Source organism: Mya arenaria, chromosome 12 (genome assembly GCF_026914265.1).
Source record: "Mya arenaria isolate MELC-2E11 chromosome 12, ASM2691426v1".
Lineage (NCBI taxonomy): Eukaryota > Metazoa > Mollusca > Bivalvia > Myida > Myidae > Mya > Mya arenaria.
In genome coordinates this window covers 45,289,777-45,312,686 of record NC_069133.1, presented here as the reverse complement: position 1 = coordinate 45,312,686, position 22,910 = coordinate 45,289,777, and the positions used below count along the sequence as shown (strand labels likewise).

The following is a 22,910-nucleotide window of genomic DNA, read 5'->3' as shown; positions in this document are numbered from 1 at the left end:
GTGGCGAGATTTCCCACCTACCATGCAACAACGATTCTGAATGAGAGAAAAATTCTAAAAGGTTTAACGGGGAGGGATGTCCCCTTCCGCCAGGAAGCACCGTGTCTTGTTTGAGAGATTGTAACTAATGTAGCACCTCACTCCAATTCGCATTTTATACACTAAGCCAATCGTATGTTTATAAAGTCAAACAAGTACGTCCGATGATACAAGTGTTATTGTTAGCAGTTATTTATTTCTGAGTAATCATTTTTGTTCTATTTAACGAGAGTAAAGCTGACTCTCAGATCTTAGCACGGTCCGTAGACCTCATATTTTAATCCAATTACATTATTTCAGATTTTAACCACTTTGCAAAAATGATCCCAGACTCAATTTGACTGACTCACTCTAAACTTTCTAGCTTCGGATTTGTGTTTTATACTTCCCAATTGACCTCAATTGCAGTTCACCATTAAGGAAGTGTTTCTTAATTCACCTTAATAGTTTGATGACTTCATCGGATACCTTTAACTTCAAGTGACAATAATGAAAGGGTTTAAATGGCTATCGCCACAAACAGGAGCTGATCAATCAATAGTTACAGTGATATCAAGTTTAGCTGGGCCCTTTGTGACAGAAATTTAGTGATCAGGGTAATTCATTTTGTTCATGGACAGTACTTAAATTAGCTATTTGCGGTTGATCTAGGGTTGAAGTCGATTGGTCTTCGATGGTACCAAGTAAGATATGAGTCTAGCAAAAGGCAGGTTCTTTGATAATTATTATTTAAGTCTTCTAGCCATCCTTAACATATGCTTAATCGTTTGACTGTTCCATCTTTTCCTAGAATATGTAATCGACACCTGCCGGTAACGGTAATGGAACTCATATGAAAATGGTTTGACCACTTAGTAAGTAAAGATATGAATGATGACATAAACAGTTACTTAATATTGGCGAGGGCCATTGTGTTACACTAACAAGGTGGACGTGTAGTCTTGGGGGCGGCATGTAAGGATTGGCAGCCGGGTGCTTGGTTGGTTGGGGCATGGTACTTGCGTTCTGGTGTTCATGGGTTCAGACCCCATACCGGGCACACACTTCCTATCAGGTTTACTTTAACGGGGAGGGTGTCCCCTCTTGCCATGTAAGACCGTGTTTGTGTGACAGATTGTAACTTAAAGTTTGAAAGGGAGGTGCGGTAGAGGTCTCCCCTCCCGCAATGCAAAACCATGGCTTAGTGGGAATTTATGACAGCAATACAATGGATGCTTCATAGCATGCGGGCCGACACTTTGGCTGTTGAGATATTGTGACATACTCATAGATGATAAACAAATAGATGTGTCAACACCTGTCAACTAACAGCATGGCTGATTAAAAGATTGAAACTGAAACAGCGGGAGGTTTGTTCAAGTGTTTGCCGCTTCATTGAGGCCAAACGTAACTTCTGCCAATTATAATGTATAAAATAGAGGAGCACCAATGCAATCACATCACCCACAAACCTCCTGATTGAAATTATACCATATAAACTTTCGTAAAAGAGCTCTTGTACAAAAACGGTCATTCAATATTTAATATCCAAACAAAATCGGTCTCCTTTTTTATCTAAACCCGGCGAATGAGATTAAGCTATGGCACGATTTGTCTTTTGACAGATGCATTCGCGCTTCATAGATTAACAAAGTCCCCCCGCGCCCATGGTTGATACCGGAAAAAGGTGTAAATACTATTAATTATAGACCTGTGAGTTTCAGGAAGCCTTTATTATTTATAAAGTAGGAGTCAATTTCCTTGGAGACCTGTCAATGGCCCTTGTCAAATGATTAATTCCCAGACAAGTGTAACTTTCGTGAACGTTTTCACATAATTGGCTTCGCAGAATTTATACCATTATCAAAATGTTTGCTTCAATTTTCATTTCACAGACTTGCACACAGTAAAACGCTTCAACCGATACCCGAACATTGGCATTTTAATGACATTCCATGTTCAACCAGTTCTTAGTCCAGGGAAAATAAAAAAGGAGGAAAAATATGCACTGAAATATTTTTGGAGGATTTGTGTCATATCAGGCAGCACATTTGATTAACTAAATGGATAGAACAATTACATCGTGCAAATTGTGATTTGGGTGGTAAATTGTTGGAAAAATAAATAAAAGCGAGAATTTCTGGAATTTGCCAATGACTGTCTCTAATTTTGCAATAACATTACCAGACTTACTATATTTAATTGATATCATATTACATTATAATATACCTTATAAGTATAGAAACACCGTATTTTGTAAATTATGATTTTTGGGATAAAATGTTTGTAAAAGTTAACGAAAATGAGAATTTCTAGAATTTTCAAAACTCTTTGTCAGCTTTACAAAGCTTACACAAAGCTGACTCCTTTGCATGCGGAGGAAGCCTTACATAATCAAATCCAACGTTCTTGCAGCTTCATGCTACTGTATGGTAGCTAGTTTGACAAATGCACAGAACAACATTCATAATGTGAGCATGAGCTGGTGCTCTTTCAGTTGTCACTTGACATAGTTAGTTGTTACTTACTAGTTCCCAACACCATTCTAGCGGCATCAAAACAGTGAGTGTGTCCTTTCCAGACCCGATCTTGTAGAAATACCCGCTAATTGTAGTTTTTAACACAAAGTTTTGACCCTAGAATTGTCATTCATTAGCACCACAGCGTCTTTCACTCTAAACATGAATTCTCTCATAGTTTTGCAAACCACTCTAGCTACAACATTTTCACCAATCAATTTTTAAAGCGGTAAAGTATAAGACATTTTCAATGGTATACCTTTTGTTTCAATAGGGAAGCTAAACCGAATACTAAAGGAGTTTATTATTTTAAAGATAGATAATAGTGAACATGGATTTCAGAGAAGCAGGCGGATCTTTGGTCCATTATTTTGAACTGAAGACAAACTATTAGGTGTAGTGAATTAAAACACCAATGGAAATATTTCAGGTAAGATGGAAATAAATTAAATTCCATACAAAGAATATCGTATACGTTATGTATTTAGGTAATAGTTAATTAATTACAAATTAAATAAATTTGTTCAAAGGAGCAACAGCAACTGCTGGAATAGTAACGTTGTTGAATTTGTATTTGTTTCGCTCACTCCGCCCATTCTTAGCATTAAAACTTTACTTCATGTCATCTAGGTTCATGTCATAAATGAGCTTTTAACGCTCGAACACGTCTTTTTGTTTTGTTTTACTCCCGGTCTACATTTTTGCAATGCATGGCATGTAGCTTGTTAATAACATATTGCTTTGGGGTTTTCGGTTCATCAAAAGCGCAGTTGAAAGAGTTGGTCTTTATATTATTTCACAGGCAAAAGCATATAATAAAAAATCATATCGCCTCGGTCAATAAGAATTTTTAGGCAATATGACAGCATAGTTCACAGTTAATAAGTAACTAAATGAATATGAGTATGTTATTTATTACGAAGGTTGAACAATTAACCACCAATCATCTTCTAATATTTTGTAAATATTTTCACTCAATAATTGAATAGTTAGTACTGAAGGTATTTCCCTAAAGAACTTAAAAGCCCATTAGCTGAAGTATTTACTATTGATCTAATTATAATTTATGTAAAAAATATCTGAATATTTTGAAAAAGAAAAAAGACAATTGTTTATGTTTTCAGTTCTGTAGAATGGTTGATCATTCTTTAATTATTTGAACGAAGTAGTCCTTTTGGCGATATGCTTAGCCAGAACAATGTTATTAAGAAGTTTGTCAACCAATAGACATGGCAACGAGTCATTTATTTCTTAAGTTGCTTGCAAACATGGTAAGATACTCAGGTCAAAATAAATTGTGGGCTTTTAAGCCTTTATAATTATGCATCCTAAATTGCGTAAAGCCTTTGCAATTTGGATTTGAAGTAATTATAAACTGTGTAACATTATTTTCTTGGGTATTTCAAGTAATTCTATACTGTGTAAAACCATTGAATTGCGTATTTGTCCGGTGTTATGTAATAATGAAGGTCTGTGACAATTTAATATTTTTTTAATAAAAACATGTCAAATTGAAGTCAGCCAATTTGCTGTTCCAGAGTTATCTCGTAACTTAAGTAAATCTCTCCAATGGTTTAACATTTAAGTGTTATGTTATTTATATCAGGATTGTTAGGATGTCAATTGTCAAGGTAACTAATGCAATATTTGGACAAGAATTCCATTACAGAATTGAAAACATGCAGTGCAAGCATGTATTTGTTAATACTAAAGTAGGGCAGCTGCTGATTTTAGCAAAATAACTCTGTTCAATGTTTCTAAACACCATTTGAGAAATGAGAAGTCTTCATGTCATTTAAGATATTTGAAAAACGGGTAGCCTTCATGTCATTTAAACTAATAAAGCAATGGTTTGTCTTCACGTCATTTAAAATATTTAAGAAATGGGTCTTCTTAACTTCATTTGTAAGCCTTTTCAGAAACATTGTATGCATGCAAATGATGTGTTTGGATCAAAATATTCATTTTCAATACATATCTTTTACAGGTTACAAGCACACGAGTTGCTGGATGCAACAAGACCTTTCCCCTACTTTTTGAGATTAAGAACCGTTTCCACACTGACGAAGCTAAATTATGGAAATGTTTCTGATAATTTCACAATTTGTTCATCAAGGAGACTCACTCAATTATGTTGGTTCAGCAATCATTTCTTCAAACTTTGTTCAAATTGAGTTTTGTTATTTTATTTATGAAGAAAACCTCAGAAAGCACTGATAGATGTTCATTTTAATAGAATTTGGTAAATCAAAGCCTAAAATAATTAAGTAGTGTTTCTAACGATTCTCGGGCCATTTCTTTAGATACACAATATCAACAAAATTAGTTTCCCTGATAACTTTTGATAATGTTTTTATCATTAATATAGTCTGAAACACAAAACCTTGAATGATTAAGTCCCTCTAAAATGGCTCTGTAAACAAGAAAACAAACTGGACACGATATTATTTGAATGAAATATATATATTAAAAAAAGTGTTGTATGTATTTAAGTCCGTTTCTTAACCCTGTCAAGCATACACAGTTTCTGAATTTGTGTTATGAAAATTACATACTGCGCTACTCATTAAACAAAAAAGTAAATTTAATTCCTTCAATAGAATTTAAACATAAGAAGATTGCAATATTCAATGTACAATGTACTAATGCTTATTTTCACATTGTTTTAACATGTTTGAAAAATAAATGTTTTTAATAAAATTAGTTTTTATTATGATTTTCCTGCTCTGCTATGAATCATCTTTGGTTGTAGTTGTTTTATTGCAAATAAAAGGCATACCCTTGGTATTATCAAAACCTTGACCTTGGTTTTAACTCGAAATTTAATTTATAACAATTCAGATATACACAGGTTACTAGTAACAATTATTCAGAGCTGTAGTAAGGCTCATATTTTTCAATTGTTACGGAGTTACGCCCTTTGATTGTTTGCAAACAACTGTTATTTTTAACTAACCTCACACCTAGTACTCCTTTATTCAAGTATTTAAATGAAGCATCGTAATAATGTTACCAGTGACCATAACCATGTGAGTACGAGTTGTGACCAGTATGAATTAGAGTAACGAACAAGTCAAATTCGTTGAAAATATGTATACATCCGGTTGCATTACTTTGAGAGCACGCCTTATTTTATATTAGATTTGCGAATAGGAAAAATCGAGAAAATTGTCAAAATTAAATTGTAAAGGCTATTGAAAATATTTAGAAAAATTGGGGTATTATTTAAACCATCGGACATCAATTTATGAACATATTACCTGGATTGGCACAACATCATGTAACACGTGTAAGAGCGTATTTTCTTTAGCGCCTATTTGCTTTAAAACTTAAACTTAATTGACATTAAGCTTAGCAACAAAACTTAATTTGAATAGGCATTAATAGTTATTTCTTAATAAATGTACATAAAAATAGGACATTCTCAAGCCTTTTAGGTGTATAAGGTATGTTGTTTTATACAAACTCTGTAATCGATAAACAAAAAAATAAATAAACATACAGTCGAAGGCCGTTAAGTCGAACTCTGTATTCTAGATTTTCAGGTTATGTCAATGTTTGTTGGATGTTGCAAGTTTTTTGTATTTCGGCTATGTCGAGTGTTCTTTTGAAGTATTTATCATGGTCCCGACGACTTCGATATGACGATTTTCGACTGTATCGAATGTTTTCGATTGTATTTGAAAGTAGATTTAAGAAGAAATCCGATAAGAATCGCAATAAAACCTGCGAAATTTTAATACAATTAGCTTCGTTAACTGTGAAGATGTACGCGTTACGTCATCAAGAGAGAAAGGGGATCATTGTTTTATAAGCCAACTTAACAGATAGACATTGTGTTACGAAAAAAACAACGTATGAATTGCTAAAATGGTACAATTAAGCAATTAATTTTTCCAATTCAATTTTTCAGAAACATGCAAAGTTGTATATTTCATCAAACAGAATCGAGCCAGCGTTATATAAGACATGTGTTATTTTTTACAACAATAATTGTATCTAACCAAAACCATAGCAAATCTGTTTTCGGACCGACCTAAACTTGACATCCGACCTTATTTTTATTAAGGCTTCCAGCCCTTTTATTTCTTTCTTTTATGTACAATGTATATATATTTGTTATTTGTTTTGCAGCGGCATCACGCTTTAATACACAAAATATCAGCATTACCGCAAAATCATGCACTTAAGTAAGATTGTATACACACGGGGGTAAGAAAGTAATTTCTAAAAAAGACTCCTCAAGAAATGACCCATAAGCCGTTAAATAACGCTAACTGAACAAACTTTATTGGATAAATGTTTGATATATTTAACACTACGTAAATTTGTAACTCTCATTCTGAATCATTTACTTTGTTCGGAGTTGAACTGTTAACCTACATTGACATTCTTTTGCATTATGCTTGTCGCATCAGGTGTGATTATTCTATTCATCGTTTTTAATATTATTCGACAGCAACCGGTCATCAAACCAAATTGAGTCGTTTTATGTACACAATGCTCTTAATTACACTTATGTCAACCCACTCTTATTCTTATTCTTCAGCAAAAGAAAACTGCATGAAACTTCCACGTAAACAAAAAGTTTAAAAAAAAAAACACAATTGCCCAGATAATACTAATATTAAGAGCACAAGACGACGTTAAGAAAAAGATGCAAAATATACAACATTTAGCTATAATAGGTTCATGAACAGTATATTTTAATTAAAAACACGGTTTCAAGCCACGCAATTTTCTATTTTCACTTTGTAAACAAACAATCGTTCAGCTTATACATTTAATAACTTTTTTGTTAATGCCTCTAGAAACATAGGTTAAAATACTTCTGACCCCTTGGAAGGCGTATTTATATTGCGATAAATATCCTTCGAACAATCCAATATACTCAAAGAATTGTGCTCCGCCTTGAGTATGTCCCTCACTTAAAATTTCTTAAAATGTTTTACGTTGGACCCCTTGCTAACGCTTTTTTGTATTTCTTTTACTTTTGCAGAAAAATTGCAAAGGGTGGCACAAAGAAGCAAGGTTCAAAGCGAAGAGGTGGACTCTGATTTGGTATGTGAACCATTTCAAATAGCCCATTTCTTTACTAAGTTAATGTAAGAGAAGTCTATACAACATACATTGAAATAACACTCATCTTGTAGTATTGCCCTTTACGTGTTTAACCTTTGGGTTGTCGCCATATATAGATATATAGATATATATTCAATATATATTCAATATATGTATATATTTCTTATCATTTAAGACAAGTAGCACTACTTAATGAACAATATGCAGAGGGTAAAACGCAAAAAAGGTTGCAATAGGTAAAAGAAAGACAGCCGAAGTAAGCAAACAAATGTGTGAAGTCTGCGAAGTCTGGCAGGATAAAACAGATTAAGGATATTGAATAGTTTAGAATGGGCAGTACGTTTTGCCATGAAACCAGTAATAAATATTTATAAGCCAAACAACAATGTGTCCCCGAAAACTCTTATACAACCGCTTTGGGCTTTGTTGACAATGTTTTCTTCATCAAGACAGATAATAACTGAAGTTTCACGGTAAAAACAAAATGTTTAAATATATTTTTGGATTTTGTTAAATTTTTTTGCATTACGATATTGATGATAATCAATTTAATGATTTACATATCGCAAACTATACATTCATTCGACAAGATAGATACAATCAAACATGTGGTGGAAATCCCATCTGTATGAAAGATCACTTGCCATTCAAGCACATACAACAGATTAATGAAAATATAGATTGTTATGGAATTCTAAACATTTTCTTTTTCAACATCGTTTATCGCCGACCAGGTTCTACACACATTGGAGCACCTCGGCCTTTTTATCGCAAACAACCTCAGATGTTATGGACGAATTACAATGTCAGAATTATTTACAGTTAACAGTTCTGCCAATTCAATTTAGCAGTTAGCAGCTAAAGGACTTAATTGTTTATGCTATTATACACTTAAGTGAAACTCAAGTAAAAGTAAATACTACAAATAACACGTTAAGTACTACAAACACTTGATATTATTTTTATTATTCGAACTACTTTTACTAATGCACCGGCATTCGTCCGGGGATTTTGTCGATGGAAAATGGCCGAGGTGTTCCGATTGGCAGTACACAGGAATGGATTGACACATGTAAAAATATAGCTCAGCCTATTTAACGTTTCAGAACTCAAACACCACACTATCTGCGATTTCCATATTTTTCACTTGTTTTTTTTTTTTTTTTGGTTTCATGTGATTTTATTTATATTTACTATTTTGACATAAGAGTCCTACAAGCTACATATCGCTGGGGACATTTTTCGTATTAATCTGGTTGCATTTTAAATACTTTTATTTTTTAGGGGTCAGGCAAATTGCCGTGGACTGCATGTTGATAAAGTTCCCCTTTAGCTCCTTATTTATATCAGCTGTTATTTGTTCTACAAGAAAAACATTACTTCTTGAATCACTCATAGAAATATTTTGTACCGTATGAGGAACATATTAGAGTTGTTTCGGGAAAATGAACACTTTGTAGCAATGGGAAACTACCTTTAGAAGGCGGTTAATTAGACTTACAAAAATCACGGACTTATAATGCAAGTCACAATTTCAGTTTATGGAGATTCGACCAAATAGATTTAGGAAACATAAAATACTATTGTTTTAAGATGTTTTTTTGTAAACATGATATCAACTTGATGTTTATAACTTCAACTGGGCCGATAAAACCAGAAGTGAATTATCGCCTGCTTGAAGCGCCACCTTTTTGAAATGTAATAAATAAAAATTAATAATAAATTGGACGTAAATGAAATACCACAGTTAAAGCTGCACTCTCACAGATAAAACGTATTTACAACTATTTTATTTTTGGCTTGGAAAAAGCAAATGTTTGAGTGAATATATGAAAACCAGTGATATAAGATTGCTGACAAAAAATCAGATCGTAGATTTTTATATTTCCGTTCGAAAATTAATGTTTTATGGCTTAAACCGTTACAAACGGTTTAAGAAAATGCATTAAACATCAATTTTTGCACTTAAGTTTAAAAATCTGCCATGTAATTTTTTGTCAGCAGTCTTATATAACTAATTTCCATGGATTTTCGCAAAAATTGGCTCGTTCCAAGACGAAAAAAAAAAGTTGTCAAAACGTTCAATCTGTGAGAATGAAGCTTTAAAGAGCAGACAATGTGAATTTGGTCAACATTTGATAGTTGAATGTTATACTCTGGAGTTTATAGTGTGATTATCAAGCTGTAAATTCAAAATCTAATGCCCATAAACTAAGTTATCAAAGTCGGTCAAAATTGGATGAGAAAAGCTCAAGTAAGAGATTTGGTATACATCTATGATATTAAAAATGAGATTTTGCTGTTAATCGAACTCAGTCGAGAAAATGTTCAAAACAAACATTGTGTCCGCATTTGGTAAGAATTATTAATACATGTCAGTTAAAAAGCGGCCATGAACGTTTCATGTCGCCAACAACGAAGACGCCAGTATAACGACATTGGAAAACATGATTTCCATAGATATTAACAGTATGTAAGATAGTAACATGTGGTTTACCGTACAGCGGATATAGTAGCCCCAGTGAGACGTTAACATTGCAATAAGGCAATATTTATGTGTACAACATGTAAGATTTTACATAATATTTTTTTATTTGTTAATTTTAAATGATAATCAATATTGATTGTAATCGTAATACGTTTTATCGAACCAGTTAGCAAACGCCAAGTCTCCGAATTGTTTGTTAGCAGTACAATTTATTTACAAAACGTAACAGCTCACTCAAAATTTTCATAATGTCTCTGAATTGAAGTTAATTTGTACAATGACATCAATGTTACAAATACTTTATTTTAGCAAAAGTTAGTTATATGCCAAATTTCGTCTGTGAAAACTTGTTCCTTATTGAGATGCAGCCTTGATATGTTCACATTATATAGACTGGTTATAGTGTTTTGTGTTCTAGGTATAGCCGTTTATTATGGCGTACTGTGGATAACAGTATACTTATTGCGTTATATATATATTTACACCTCAACTTCCATTCCATAAATGAACTGCCTTTCGGCAATTGCGTTCATCAATCGATGAACGCAGCATCTTCGGATATGTTCGGATCGCAATTCATCTCATAACAATATACATGAAAACTATTGTTCTTGTTATTGTTTGGGGTATTTAGACAGTGCTAGGTTATTATATTTTAAACGTTTTGTTGCCAAAAGTGTTTCAGTTTTACGTTTAAAAGTGATTTCAAGTGGTTGATCTTTTCCCGCGCTATTGTGACGTCATTTGAAAAAAAAAATGTTTCAGGTAACAGTCGGGTCGTCCTATTTACAGAATGAGTTAGAAAGGATTACTGAAAGGTAATCCGAAATGAAATTAAGTATTTTTTTAACGTTTCTTGAATAAAATAATGGTGTAAATATAAGGAATGAATTGCGGGGTTGATGTCATTATCGGGGATATGAACATCAACCCCGCAATTCATTCCTTAAATGGTCGTAATTAGAGAAGCATTCACACATTGCTAATTTAATAAATTTTAGGATCTAGAGGTCTATAAAATTTAAACCCCATTTGACAAATAGTGAAATATTTGATTTCTTTTCATATAAAGTATTTTAAGCCTCAAATGGGAGCAAATATATATTGCTGTGTTGATTTAAGACTGTTAGCTGTTAGCCGCAGACCTACATACTTAAGTACCGCAAATCGAAATCAGGTAGTTCAAGATCTAATTTTTACATGATATGCTTAAATTATTATATCGGCGGTGTTACAAAATGGAACGTACGGTGTTTTGCGGTTTAAAATCATAGTGCAAACTAAACAACACTTTATTTAAATACGTTCATAAATTTGCAACGCGAAGGTAAATTTGAAAGCAAGCCAAATTATCTTAAATTAATATTGGTGAGGAACCGAGGGGAAAAGATATTTATAAATAATTACGCAGAAAATGGAAATGTGTTGACAAAGGCCATGCCTTTTTTAACGTACTTCAAAAAGAAAAAAACGTCCTCATTCAATATCGGGTTTCATTGGATTAATTTTACTCTTACAATAAACTTGCAATATGAAAGCAATGCTCATATATCCTAGAACATAGTTAAAACAATTAGCTAATTCTGTTAAAAAATCGTGATGATTGTGTCACAATACTTTTCTGCTTATTACATAATTACAAACCAAAGTGATCACAAAACACGGTGTGAATGCAATAAATGGCATAGTTGCCTATACTTATGCAAAAAGTAGGTTTACCTAATTGCAAAATCCTTAACACTCGCTCATTTTTGTGGACCATAAATTAGTTGTCCCACTTATACGTATGAAAACACTTATTTTATCATTATTTTACTATGTGATATCGAAACTACAATACGAAATACAATTATAGTACAAAAATACTTTGTTTTAGTGGAATGCAAACCAACGCTGGTATAATCAAAAACCGACCCTTTAACAACAAGGCCACCACGACTTATACAGACGTGAGAGATACTTCGACCTTTTAACAATGCATTGATATTATCATGTGATAATTTCAATCAACTAATCACACACCAGCAAATATTGGTCTTCAAAGACGATATTTGAGTAAATATCAAAACTTTTGCTGATGGAGTCCAGCTTTTTGTATTTTAATTTTAACGCTCCTAATTATTTGCACCACTTTATTTGATCATACCAAAAGTGCCTGAAAAAACATGAGCGAGTCCCTTCAACAAAAAAAACTTTTAAAAGGTACTACAATGGCTCATTCCTAGACATAAAATATTATAAAACATTCAAAACGGTAAATCTGTGAGAGTGCAGCTTTAATGGTATATATGTTAATGTTTATAAAGTAGGATCAGGTTAATACAACACATTTAGAAAATAAAAACAATTTCAACAGCAAACAAACACAGTTTTTATGCAATATATGTGATATTTACCTACAAGTATGTAACACTTTTATTTGCCTTATTGCGAAAATGATAGCAATCATCAGAATCAGAAAGCAGTTTTAATTTATATAATACCGTTTCAAATTTAAATACAACGTTATTTTCAATACCCATTTAAGTATTTATTGTAAACGTCAACTCATGAATACGGCTATTGGTTTGGCTGTGTAAAGGCAATCGATGAGTTTGAAGTAGGTTATCATTATTATTGTTACGGGAAGCGATATCGAAACTATATTGAATACATGCACATTTTTTTGAAAATGATGCACTGTTTACATGCACCTGTAATAAGAACAAGACAGGGTATAAAATGACAAAGAAACGGTTTTTAAGTGGCATAGCTTGTATATAATAATAATAATAATAATAATAATAATAATAATAATAATAATAATAATAATAATAATAATAACTTTATTTAAAGAAGGTAACACATTAAGACATAGGCATTATATTATAAACAAACATAACACACGACTTATTTACAATGTGGCCTTCTGAAAGAACATACACACGCACACACACATAAATGCTTAGAATGAAAACGCAAGCATAAATTTATGTTATTTCAAAAGGGTACGTATTAAAATGTTATACGAAAACATAAAGAAACATGAATATAATACATTAATTATAACAATGTGAATATGGTTCTTATTAAATTATATATGTGAGAAAAAAAAACCTTACTAAACACACTATTTAGTAGGTTTAGTATATTTTTTTTGTGTAAAATATGTATATGTTATAGCTAATCAAAATCAAGAAAGTACAATGTTTACAGTTAATGTAGTATATTGTATAGAATGAAGATTTGTAGTCATTATTTCAAAACACAATTTATCAGACATTTTATCACTCAGTGTAACTAGTTTAAACTAAAATAGGTTTGTAAAAATGCTTATACGACCATACCCACAGTAGATCTATTGAAAAAGTGTCTTCTTACGGTTGTAAGCAGACCGTGCACGAGAATTTCGAGTTATCCCACTAGCAGGTGCATTTTATTTAGAAATGCCGTGATAATAATCTAATGTTTATCTTTCGAAAATAATATTTCTATTCATCTATTTATAAATCTGTATTCATTTATTTATTAATGCATTTATTTGCTCTCTAATATGTATGGAATACACTTATCGTCATATAAGTCGGATACAATTACTCATTTTAACTTCAAAAGTGTCCTTTTACGGACATAAGAAACCGTTTCGCTAGGACGAACACCAATTTTAGCCTCGGCTTTGCCTCGCATTGTATCTGTTACATACGTTAAATAGATTTAGATCGTTTACGGGCAGCATTCAAATCCTATAGCAGCTGTTAGACGACTTGTTTAAATCAAAAGCAGATTACACAATTTGCTTTTTAATGGTTTGTTTTTGTTTGTTGTTGTAGCCATAGTATGCGTTTGGATCCTTATTATAACATATACATGAAGATACACAAGTTATAAAAAACAAACATGTAAAGAATGGACGAGAATACTCTGGAAATATTCCAACCACAGTGGATATGTGGTCAAGAGATAGATGCAACAGAGAAGGTTATTCTGTGTGTGTCGCAAACCACAGAAGCAAATTTTCCTCTATGTTATTCATTTGATTTCAGTCTTTTTGCAAAGAAATTTGAAGAAAGTATTGTTTTGTGGATTTCAAAGTTGACACTGTACCTTGAATTGTTCATATAAATTTTGAAATTAAGATTTTGAAGCGATAAATCGATTTTGATGTGGATTTTTCTCCAATTTAATTACATTTCAAACCGATTCAACAAATCAATAAAAACTAAACGACATAACTAAATCAGATATCCTTGAAGTTTAGAAGTAGCTGGGTTTTTTCGACCAAATGTATTTTCCAAAACCTGAAGGTTGACCATGACCCGAAAATAGTTCACATTACCGTTCGAGGGATTCAAATGAAACAAATGCACATGTATATCAAGGCCCATAACTTAGCCTCTTTTACGAAAACACGAAGAACCGTATGGCCTTCGATCCGGGGCGCTTTTGTTTAGTTTCACTATTCAGAATGGAACCTGAATTTTCAATGAAATTGTGATATTATTTTAATGAAGAGAAATAAATACTTTTTTAAACATCAAAAACCTTAGTTATACATTATTTAAACAAAAATTGTTGTTGCTTTTATTACTGTACATTAAGTCCACTGGTCTTAGAATAATATCAAGAATCTTTAGTATCTATATTTAGATTTAAACATTACGATTGAAAGGCGACATGGAATATACACATATTTTAAGCCAATTGGTAACACACAATGGTAAAGTGTTATTCGGGTACGTGAAGGGGTAAATCAACGATAAACATACCAAGGAAATGGCATACCAGTTCACGTTTATGTATGATAAGTATGCTATATCGCATATACAGGAAAATATATCTTGGATATAAAAGTATTCGTATTATCATTTGTCTTATTTGTCAGTATTGAATCGCTCCATTTTAGTCGTTAACATGTCCATATTGACATATTGACAAACAGTCTATAACATGAAATGTTGTGCACACCTTTATGAACAAAACCTTCATATTTTAACTGATAAATTTTTTGATTGTTTTGTTGATGAGTTTGTCGATACGTTCAAGTGATATGTGTAACAAACAATTCAAATTTTACAACCACAATGAAGTTTTTTCGCATAAGTATTTATCTTACAAAAAAAACCATACCTCGTGTGCAACACATTTGGAAGGATTTCGAGTTTTTGTCATTTGGTCGTCGCACGTTAACTTTCTGATTTTATATGAAATAACTTTTTTACCCCCAAATTACGTACGCTTATTTAGGTGAGTGTTTCAAACATTGGATATTTCTACCAAAGATTTTTTTATATATATATTTATAGTATTTTGTTTTGTTTTGTTTCGTTTTTGCAGTATCTGCATTTTACTCTTTTCAAAGACACTAAATTGTTGTTTTTTTCAAAGCAAATGTTTGTGTCTTATATATAAATGCTTGAACATCATAAACCAAACCATGAAAATAGTATCAGTTTTATTAACAAGTGAAATTACTTTCACGTATAACAAAGATGATATCCGTATAAGTGCAGTTATCAATTAAGTGTATATAAATAATATATTTTAAGACAAACAAGGAGGCGATACAGAATATGATAAAGGACTATGAACATGACCAGGAAAAACAATGCTCACGGGGCAAGAGCTTGTTGGAACAAGTGGACCAGACCTTGGAGAAGGAAGAAAGTAAGAGTAGTGCAATTTCTATGATAATAGAGAAATATAAGAGTAATATGATAAATGCCATGATTACAGGAAGAAAGTAGCAGTCATGCAACACATTTCCTTTATTATAGGAATAAACCAGGAGTAATGAAATGCAATTCTTTGAATATCTGAAGAACGATCACAGTCCATTATGAAAGAAACAAAATATCATTCAGTGAAATCATATGATCATAGAAGAAAATGAGCGTTATGCAATGAAATTCCATTATTGGAAAGAGTAAGAAAAATGCAGTAAATTTCTTTGATCACAGCAGAAAGTAAAAGCGTAAAATTATGGCATCACATGATCATAGACAAAAAAGTAGTAATGCAATTACATTACCTAATCATAGGAAGCCAGTTAGAGAGATGCAACGATTCGTCATTATAATTTCAGTCAAATCAGTAAAACATAAACATGCATTAACATAAATACGTTTATTTTGTTAATCTATCTCGAGGATTTGAACCTTTAAAACGAGACAGTATAAGTTTCGCTATATACATATCTAATATCGCGGTGCAATTATAATAATAGAATCTATATTATAAATGTTATCAGATGAATGTCGTTCCACTGTATTCAAATTCAAATGGTTTACCGTGTCGTCACGATCAGAACAAAATAATACAAAGTGAAAATCCCGAACTTTAAAAACTATTTTCTTTCGTTTTCAATTGGCAGATATTCGGAACAACACTGTTTTGGATGAGTCAGGAATCGTAGACTTATTACACAGCATGAACGTTGCTGCAGACTATCCCCATGTTGGTCGCTTTGACATTGGCCTCGCACCTGACAAAGAAAAAAAGGAGAAGAAACATCGTCGACGACACATTGAACTGCAAACCGACGTCAGGCGGAGGCATCCCATCGTAAAATCTGAACCAAGACACGCCCATTTAAGTGTTTCAGGTAGTGTCAATCTTATTGCATCTTCGTCTGGGAACGCCTTTATAAATTCATGAATAATCATTAAGAAGTTCTGATTATCTTAGAAGTTTAAAGTCAGTATATTTTACGTCCATTGGTCGTTAGGTTATCATGTCGAGAAAAACTTTTCATATCCATGGTTATTATCATGAGTAGAGTAACATAAATTGGTAAGACAGTTGTGAGTAAAATGAAACAAATTAGACAAACGGACACTGGCTTTATCAAACCTACCCAGGTATTATTAGATAGATAGTTTGATTGTACACAATATGAACCATTATACATGAAATTAAACAACAAGCATAAGTAAGAAAATGTCACGATACACAAAGGTTATCACAAAACAGAAATTGCTTATCCCTATTTTTCCATTGTAGTCTTTCCTGAAAAAAAATGGTTTGACATACAGTTAAACATATATTACAGTAGCAAAGAAAAACATTTATTAAAAAGGCAATCATCAATCTATATCTTTTATCATTGCACGGACAGATGAAATAATCACTGAAACAAAACATTGAAGTGTTATGCCGAAGGTGTAAATTGCAAAAAAAAATCTAACTTATTAAACCTAACACAGTTTTACCACAGAAAGTGTGTAACAAATAATTCCTACGATAAAAACACTAAAACTCTATGAAAAGAAACCAAATTAAAGCAAATATAATAAAAAAAGAATTGCCTTAATCCAACATTGCGTTTTTACAGAGGACTTTTACTATATATTGACTTAATATTACTCGTATATTGCGGCAACTCATTCCACAATGAACAACCACGATAGGCAAATGACTTCTTACAAAAACCTTTGACCTTTAGGTAGGTAAAGCAACCACTTTATCAATGTATCATTTACACAAGTTGATCTGGTCTCTCTAAACCGAGTGCTACAATCATGAACTGAAGTTGCAACGTCTTTCAAAAGGACATGTTTTCAAAGATATATTTTACCATGACAGAGAGCAATACAAACACTGTACTTGACACAGGTAGCCAATTTAGATATTAAGTGAAAAGCTCCATACAATTTGAAACAAATCCAATTAGTTGATTTTGGGTAACATGCAGCTTGTTTTTCAATCCTTGAGTAATAGAATACACAGAACAATTGAAACATGGTCAAAAGGACTGTGAACAGAGGACATAATCAGAAATTCCATGGTATGGCGTGTAAGGAAATCACGTTTTCTATACAGAATATTTAAGCTTGATAACATGCATAACCATAACATAAAAACATAAACTCTTATCAAATGTTGTACCTGAGTATTTAACCAACTATTGGGCTCGTTTGTTGCTGATGAGCTACCAAGTAACAATTAACAGCTCAAAGCGTAGACTCTATCTCATTTTAATGTTTGCCGGATCCTGAAGTAGTAGAATCATCTGCATATAAGAGTTAAGTGTGCTTAACATAATTTGGCATATAAAATACATATATCAAAAGAAGTTAAACAGTATTGAGATCATATTGCCACACACAGTGAACACATGTAACAACTATTTGATATAATATTCTATAATAGAAGTCCAACCTCAACATTTAACACATAAAAACGTCATTTCGGCCATCTTGGCCTTCATCGGGTTGTATATAAAGATAGGATATCATATTCACATTATATTACACCGAACAGTACAATGTCACGGGCAAGCCCAGTAGCCAAAATATCAAATATAAACGCTGCTTAGAAGCACTTGACAATGATCCTAAAGACATTGATATAAATACACAAACCATACCTCACTTCCAAATATAAAACATGAGCACACAAAGTGAATCCACTAAGATTGGAAAGAAACGTGTAAATCAGGTAGTATTCATAAAACATCTTAAGTAATTTCATAACATAAGTAGATCTCATAGTCAAATTAAAAAAGTAAAGATATTTTCAATATAATAATATGTATTTTCAATTAATTCAACGAAAATAAACTATTTAATAGATCGTTATACCATTTGACCAGTGAGATATTACAGGAAAAATAGCTCAAATTAGGAGTTGCCCTGATATATTTTATGAAAATCTGTCCAGTCCTGCTACAGGAGGAGAGTTTTTACCTACCCTTCAATGTAAACTGCAGGAACGAGCTTAGGTGCAAGCATTCACAAAGGTCAAAGGCTAAGAGACAATCAACGATAGATACGATATAAATCTGTAGTCAGTAAATAGGTTTTGGTTACCGCTGTGGAACGGTCTACATCTGAATCAATTATTCGAAACACGTTGAGGCACATGATTGTTGTACAACAAGTTAGTTTAAACATGCTGTATTTGTCAGACCTGGCGGCAATCTTAAGGGAGGAAACCTCTGGAACCACGTCAGAGTTTGTCCCCGTCACTGGATTATACACGTCAGTAAAGAATGGAGTGCTTCAAAATGAAAACGTATCGTATCAGTGCATTACAGTGATGGAAGACCATAAAGAATTCTCCTTAGAGGTGTGTATAAACATTTATTCATTGAGCTTATCGTGGCTTATGAGCTGTTGTACGCCCCCCCCCCCACACACACACTCACTACACTTCGAAGGAGCGGCGTGTGTTTTGCTTTGCACACGTTGGTCCTTCTGATACCTAGAAAACGCTTTGGACTAAGGTTGTCAAATTTGGCAAGGTAAGATGATTGCCTTACAGTTGACCAAATTCATTTAGAGAGCAGTATGTGAAAGATAACATTCGCACTGAACTTGAAAACGAAAAAGCTTGTACACTTCATAACTAGACTACAGTCCTCAAACATTTAAGGGTGGTTGGTCATGACAAGCAGATGGACCCTATTCATTGAGGTCAGTAGATCAAAGATCACGGCCACAGTGACCTTCAACACAAAAGCTTATCCTATCAAAACTAGAGTATCCTAAGGCACGTGACTCTAACAGCTTTTTCGTTTGTTTTTGCTCATATGGAGTTATCTTCTTAAGAATACAACTTATAGGGTATTTGGTTATTTTAAGATATTTTTTTTTATAAGAGATTGAAAAAAAGAAGTTGCTCCGCAATGGTTTGCTGCTCAAATTGCCACAAAAGTGAGCATTTGAGAGGGTAAACATACCATTCTTGTATCTGACAGGTGTTGTTTGACTTGTCTTTAGCTGTATACAATGTATTTGTTACAGGAATTGCGATCCGAGGACTACTTGTTTAACAGAGGGAAACCAAAGCCGCCGAAGGGAAGAGAAACGTCGTTAATTAAAAGGCTCCAAGAAGGACGTGGGTTTTGTCAATCTTAAGCTAATTTCATAGAGACATAGTAAAATATTGCAAATGTTCATTACAGGGACTCGTTTACGTTTTAATGGGTCGGACATTGACAAAAATAAATACATGTGGAATGTGAAAAGATAATGGCAACAAACAATATGTTTGTTTGCCGTTGGCTTTAATTACGCTGATACAAATTGAATGAATTGATGCTTTAATTTACAAAATTATTATCAAATTAGTATTTGTCAGTTGCTGTGTTATATATGTTCATAAAAGGAAATTATCTAAATTGACATATAAACAAGTTTCGAACATTATATATTTGAACGAGTTCCTTTACTATTAAAAACCTATATATAACGATACAGCGTTAATTGAAATGGGAGAGTACGTTTTCCAGAGCAGTAAATATTATAGGGTCCTCGAGTGCCGATCTTGCTATTACAATTTACCTTCAGGTTTAGACAGTCTGAGCTCAATATATATATATATATATATATCGCGATCAATTTAGAATGAATCTCATTTGGCTGACGATTATTTATGTGTTTAAATTATACTGTTTGTGGAGTATTGTGCTGTTCTTCCATGTTTCTTGTTTGTGATTTTTTGTTTTGATGGTCTATGTCTTTGGCGTTTACCCAGTGCCATTAAACCGGGTTTATGTTTAAATGTTTTGCTGCGGAGCTTGTTTCTGTAGCTTTTCGCATTAATAATGCTCAAAGTATAAATGTTTCATTTTGGTGCTATGCCAGAGATGGCCAAATTTGAGTTTCTTTTTGCTCACCCAGAACCCTATGTAAAAACATTTCAACATGCACTAGCAAAATCCTGCTGGGAAAAACTTAAATGCAGAATTAATGTTCTATATAGTTAAGGTAATAGGTAAGTGTTACACACAACTTTAATTTTAGCCTTTAAAAATAAAAATAAATTGTTTGCTCTTATTCAATCTTTTAGTTTTTTTTTAAATATTTAAACTACATCAAATCTTCTTTTTCAATGACATGCACTTTTTTAAGTAATTCGTGAAAGTAAACTTTATGTTATTAAATAAATACTGCTGCTAAGAAACAAGTAACTGTTTCATTGTTTTAGTGTTTGTACATGAGATAGGCAAGAATAATGTTACTGCCAATCCGTCTCTTATAATTCTTTAATAGAATGGCTGTGTACATGTTAATCATATAGTATTGAACAGTATCTACATGTTTGAGCCGTAAGTACATTTATATATACGAGCATAACTTCGTTCTGTGAAACATCGAGTTGCTAACATTTCAGGCATAACACTGAGACGTTTCCCAGATGATGTGAAATTTCATCCACTTAATGGCCTGGACACCATAGTTAGAAATAAAAAATGGACACAAACCGTCAACACACAGCATTATTGTATCACCGCCATGGCGGAGTACACACACACAAGTTTAGAGGTAACACATATATAACTTGATTAAAGATACATTTATAACAACCATTATAGCAACTTATTTTGACGAATATTTTGTTTTACTCAAAAAGTATTTTGTGGATAACTAAAATACACTAATGTGTCGACATCGCTTTTTTAAATTAAAGTATCCCCAAGCCAAAACGACCGGATGATAATTCATGTTACACTGACGCTGTTTTTCGTTTAAATGCATCAAATTACATAACATAGAAGGGACTGCAATACCCAGTGAAATTCAGATATTAGAAGACTTTAAGAAGCTGACAGAGATAAAAGATATCCTGGGGCGATACGCTAGCTTTTTGCGATGAGACCTCTTGGTTCTTTAGCTTGCTTTGTTTATAACACCGATGCACTGCATACAACGTTCCTGGGTTAAACCAGTACTGAGTAAACCATTAACCAAGAACTAGCCTTAAAATGCCGAGCGTTGGGCAAATGGTTCTATATATTAACGTTTTTTTGGTTTTTACGATTTGTAACCCCTACTCTCCACACCTGAAGCAACACTCTACCAGTGAGTCACTCTCGGGGCAGTATACACAGAGGCTGTTGGATAGGTTTTAGCTTTTAAGGGTATATATATATATATATATATATATATATATATATATATATATATATATATATATATATATATATATATATATATATATATATATATATATATATATGAGATTTTTCTGTTACTGGCTTGCATTTGTAGGTAATGTTCGTGTAATTTTGAAACATTGCAATTCAGGAGCTGAGATTCAAAGATTATGAGCGATGTCCAGGTCAACCCCATAACGCCTATCTTCCATAAGGTATAATTTGAACAATTTTTCAAGCGCACGTCTTATTTGATCGCAAAAAAAAACATGAACAATTTATAGGGTATGTTGTGATACCAAAACATCACATTAATTTCTGTTCAAATGCTTTTGCAAAACAATACTAATTTAAGTCCAATATTTTACTCTATAACTTTATAAAATATATAATAGCATGTACATATGAAACTCTTTATTGTATGAATCGTTTTGTGGGGGAAATCAAACTAAAACAATCATAGGATTTGAACTATCTTTTAAGTATATAACCGGATCATTTACAATTATGTTTATTTTAATTGCTTTACCTTGGTGTGTCAACATTTAAGTACAAGGGCCCGATTTCTAGAAAAGGTTTAAGCATAACAAACTTAATTTAGTCTCTTATATAATTTAGCCAAAATATTTACAATTTGTAAAACAAACAAAACAAATATATATCGTGTTATTATAAAAATAATTTTCTTTCATCATCTTTACACTCCTTAAATATAGAATATTACAGAAATTATACCAAAACATACCAAAACAAAATGGGTTTGCTTAGCTTTATCCTATTATAAGTCACGTACACTTGTTCGAGAAATTCAGCCAAATGAGCAATTTGTTTTTGACTTAAAAGACAAATCACTAACCTTATTTTAGAAGAGGAGATAAGGCCTCGAACTGAAACTGACATGGCAACCGACACAGAATTATTGCCGGAGACGTCGACATCAGTTGCT

The 22,910-nt window shown here is 32.5% G+C and overlaps 1 protein-coding gene across 1 annotated transcript in view; it reads left to right on the top strand.

Annotated features, from left to right (window-relative positions):
• The window catches only part of LOC128210730 (uncharacterized), a 47,697-nt gene that overhangs the window by 2,957 nt on the left and 21,830 nt on the right, over positions 1-22,910 (top strand). The window contains exons 2-7 of the mRNA XM_052915084.1: positions 7,537-7,598; positions 15,633-15,750; positions 16,457-16,687; positions 18,992-19,152; positions 19,830-19,923; positions 21,202-21,353. Of these exons, the coding sequence (XP_052771044.1) occupies positions 7,537-7,598; positions 15,633-15,750; positions 16,457-16,687; positions 18,992-19,152; positions 19,830-19,923; positions 21,202-21,353 (818 nt within the window). The remainder of the gene's footprint in view (positions 1-7,536; positions 7,599-15,632; positions 15,751-16,456; positions 16,688-18,991; positions 19,153-19,829; positions 19,924-21,201; positions 21,354-22,910) is intronic.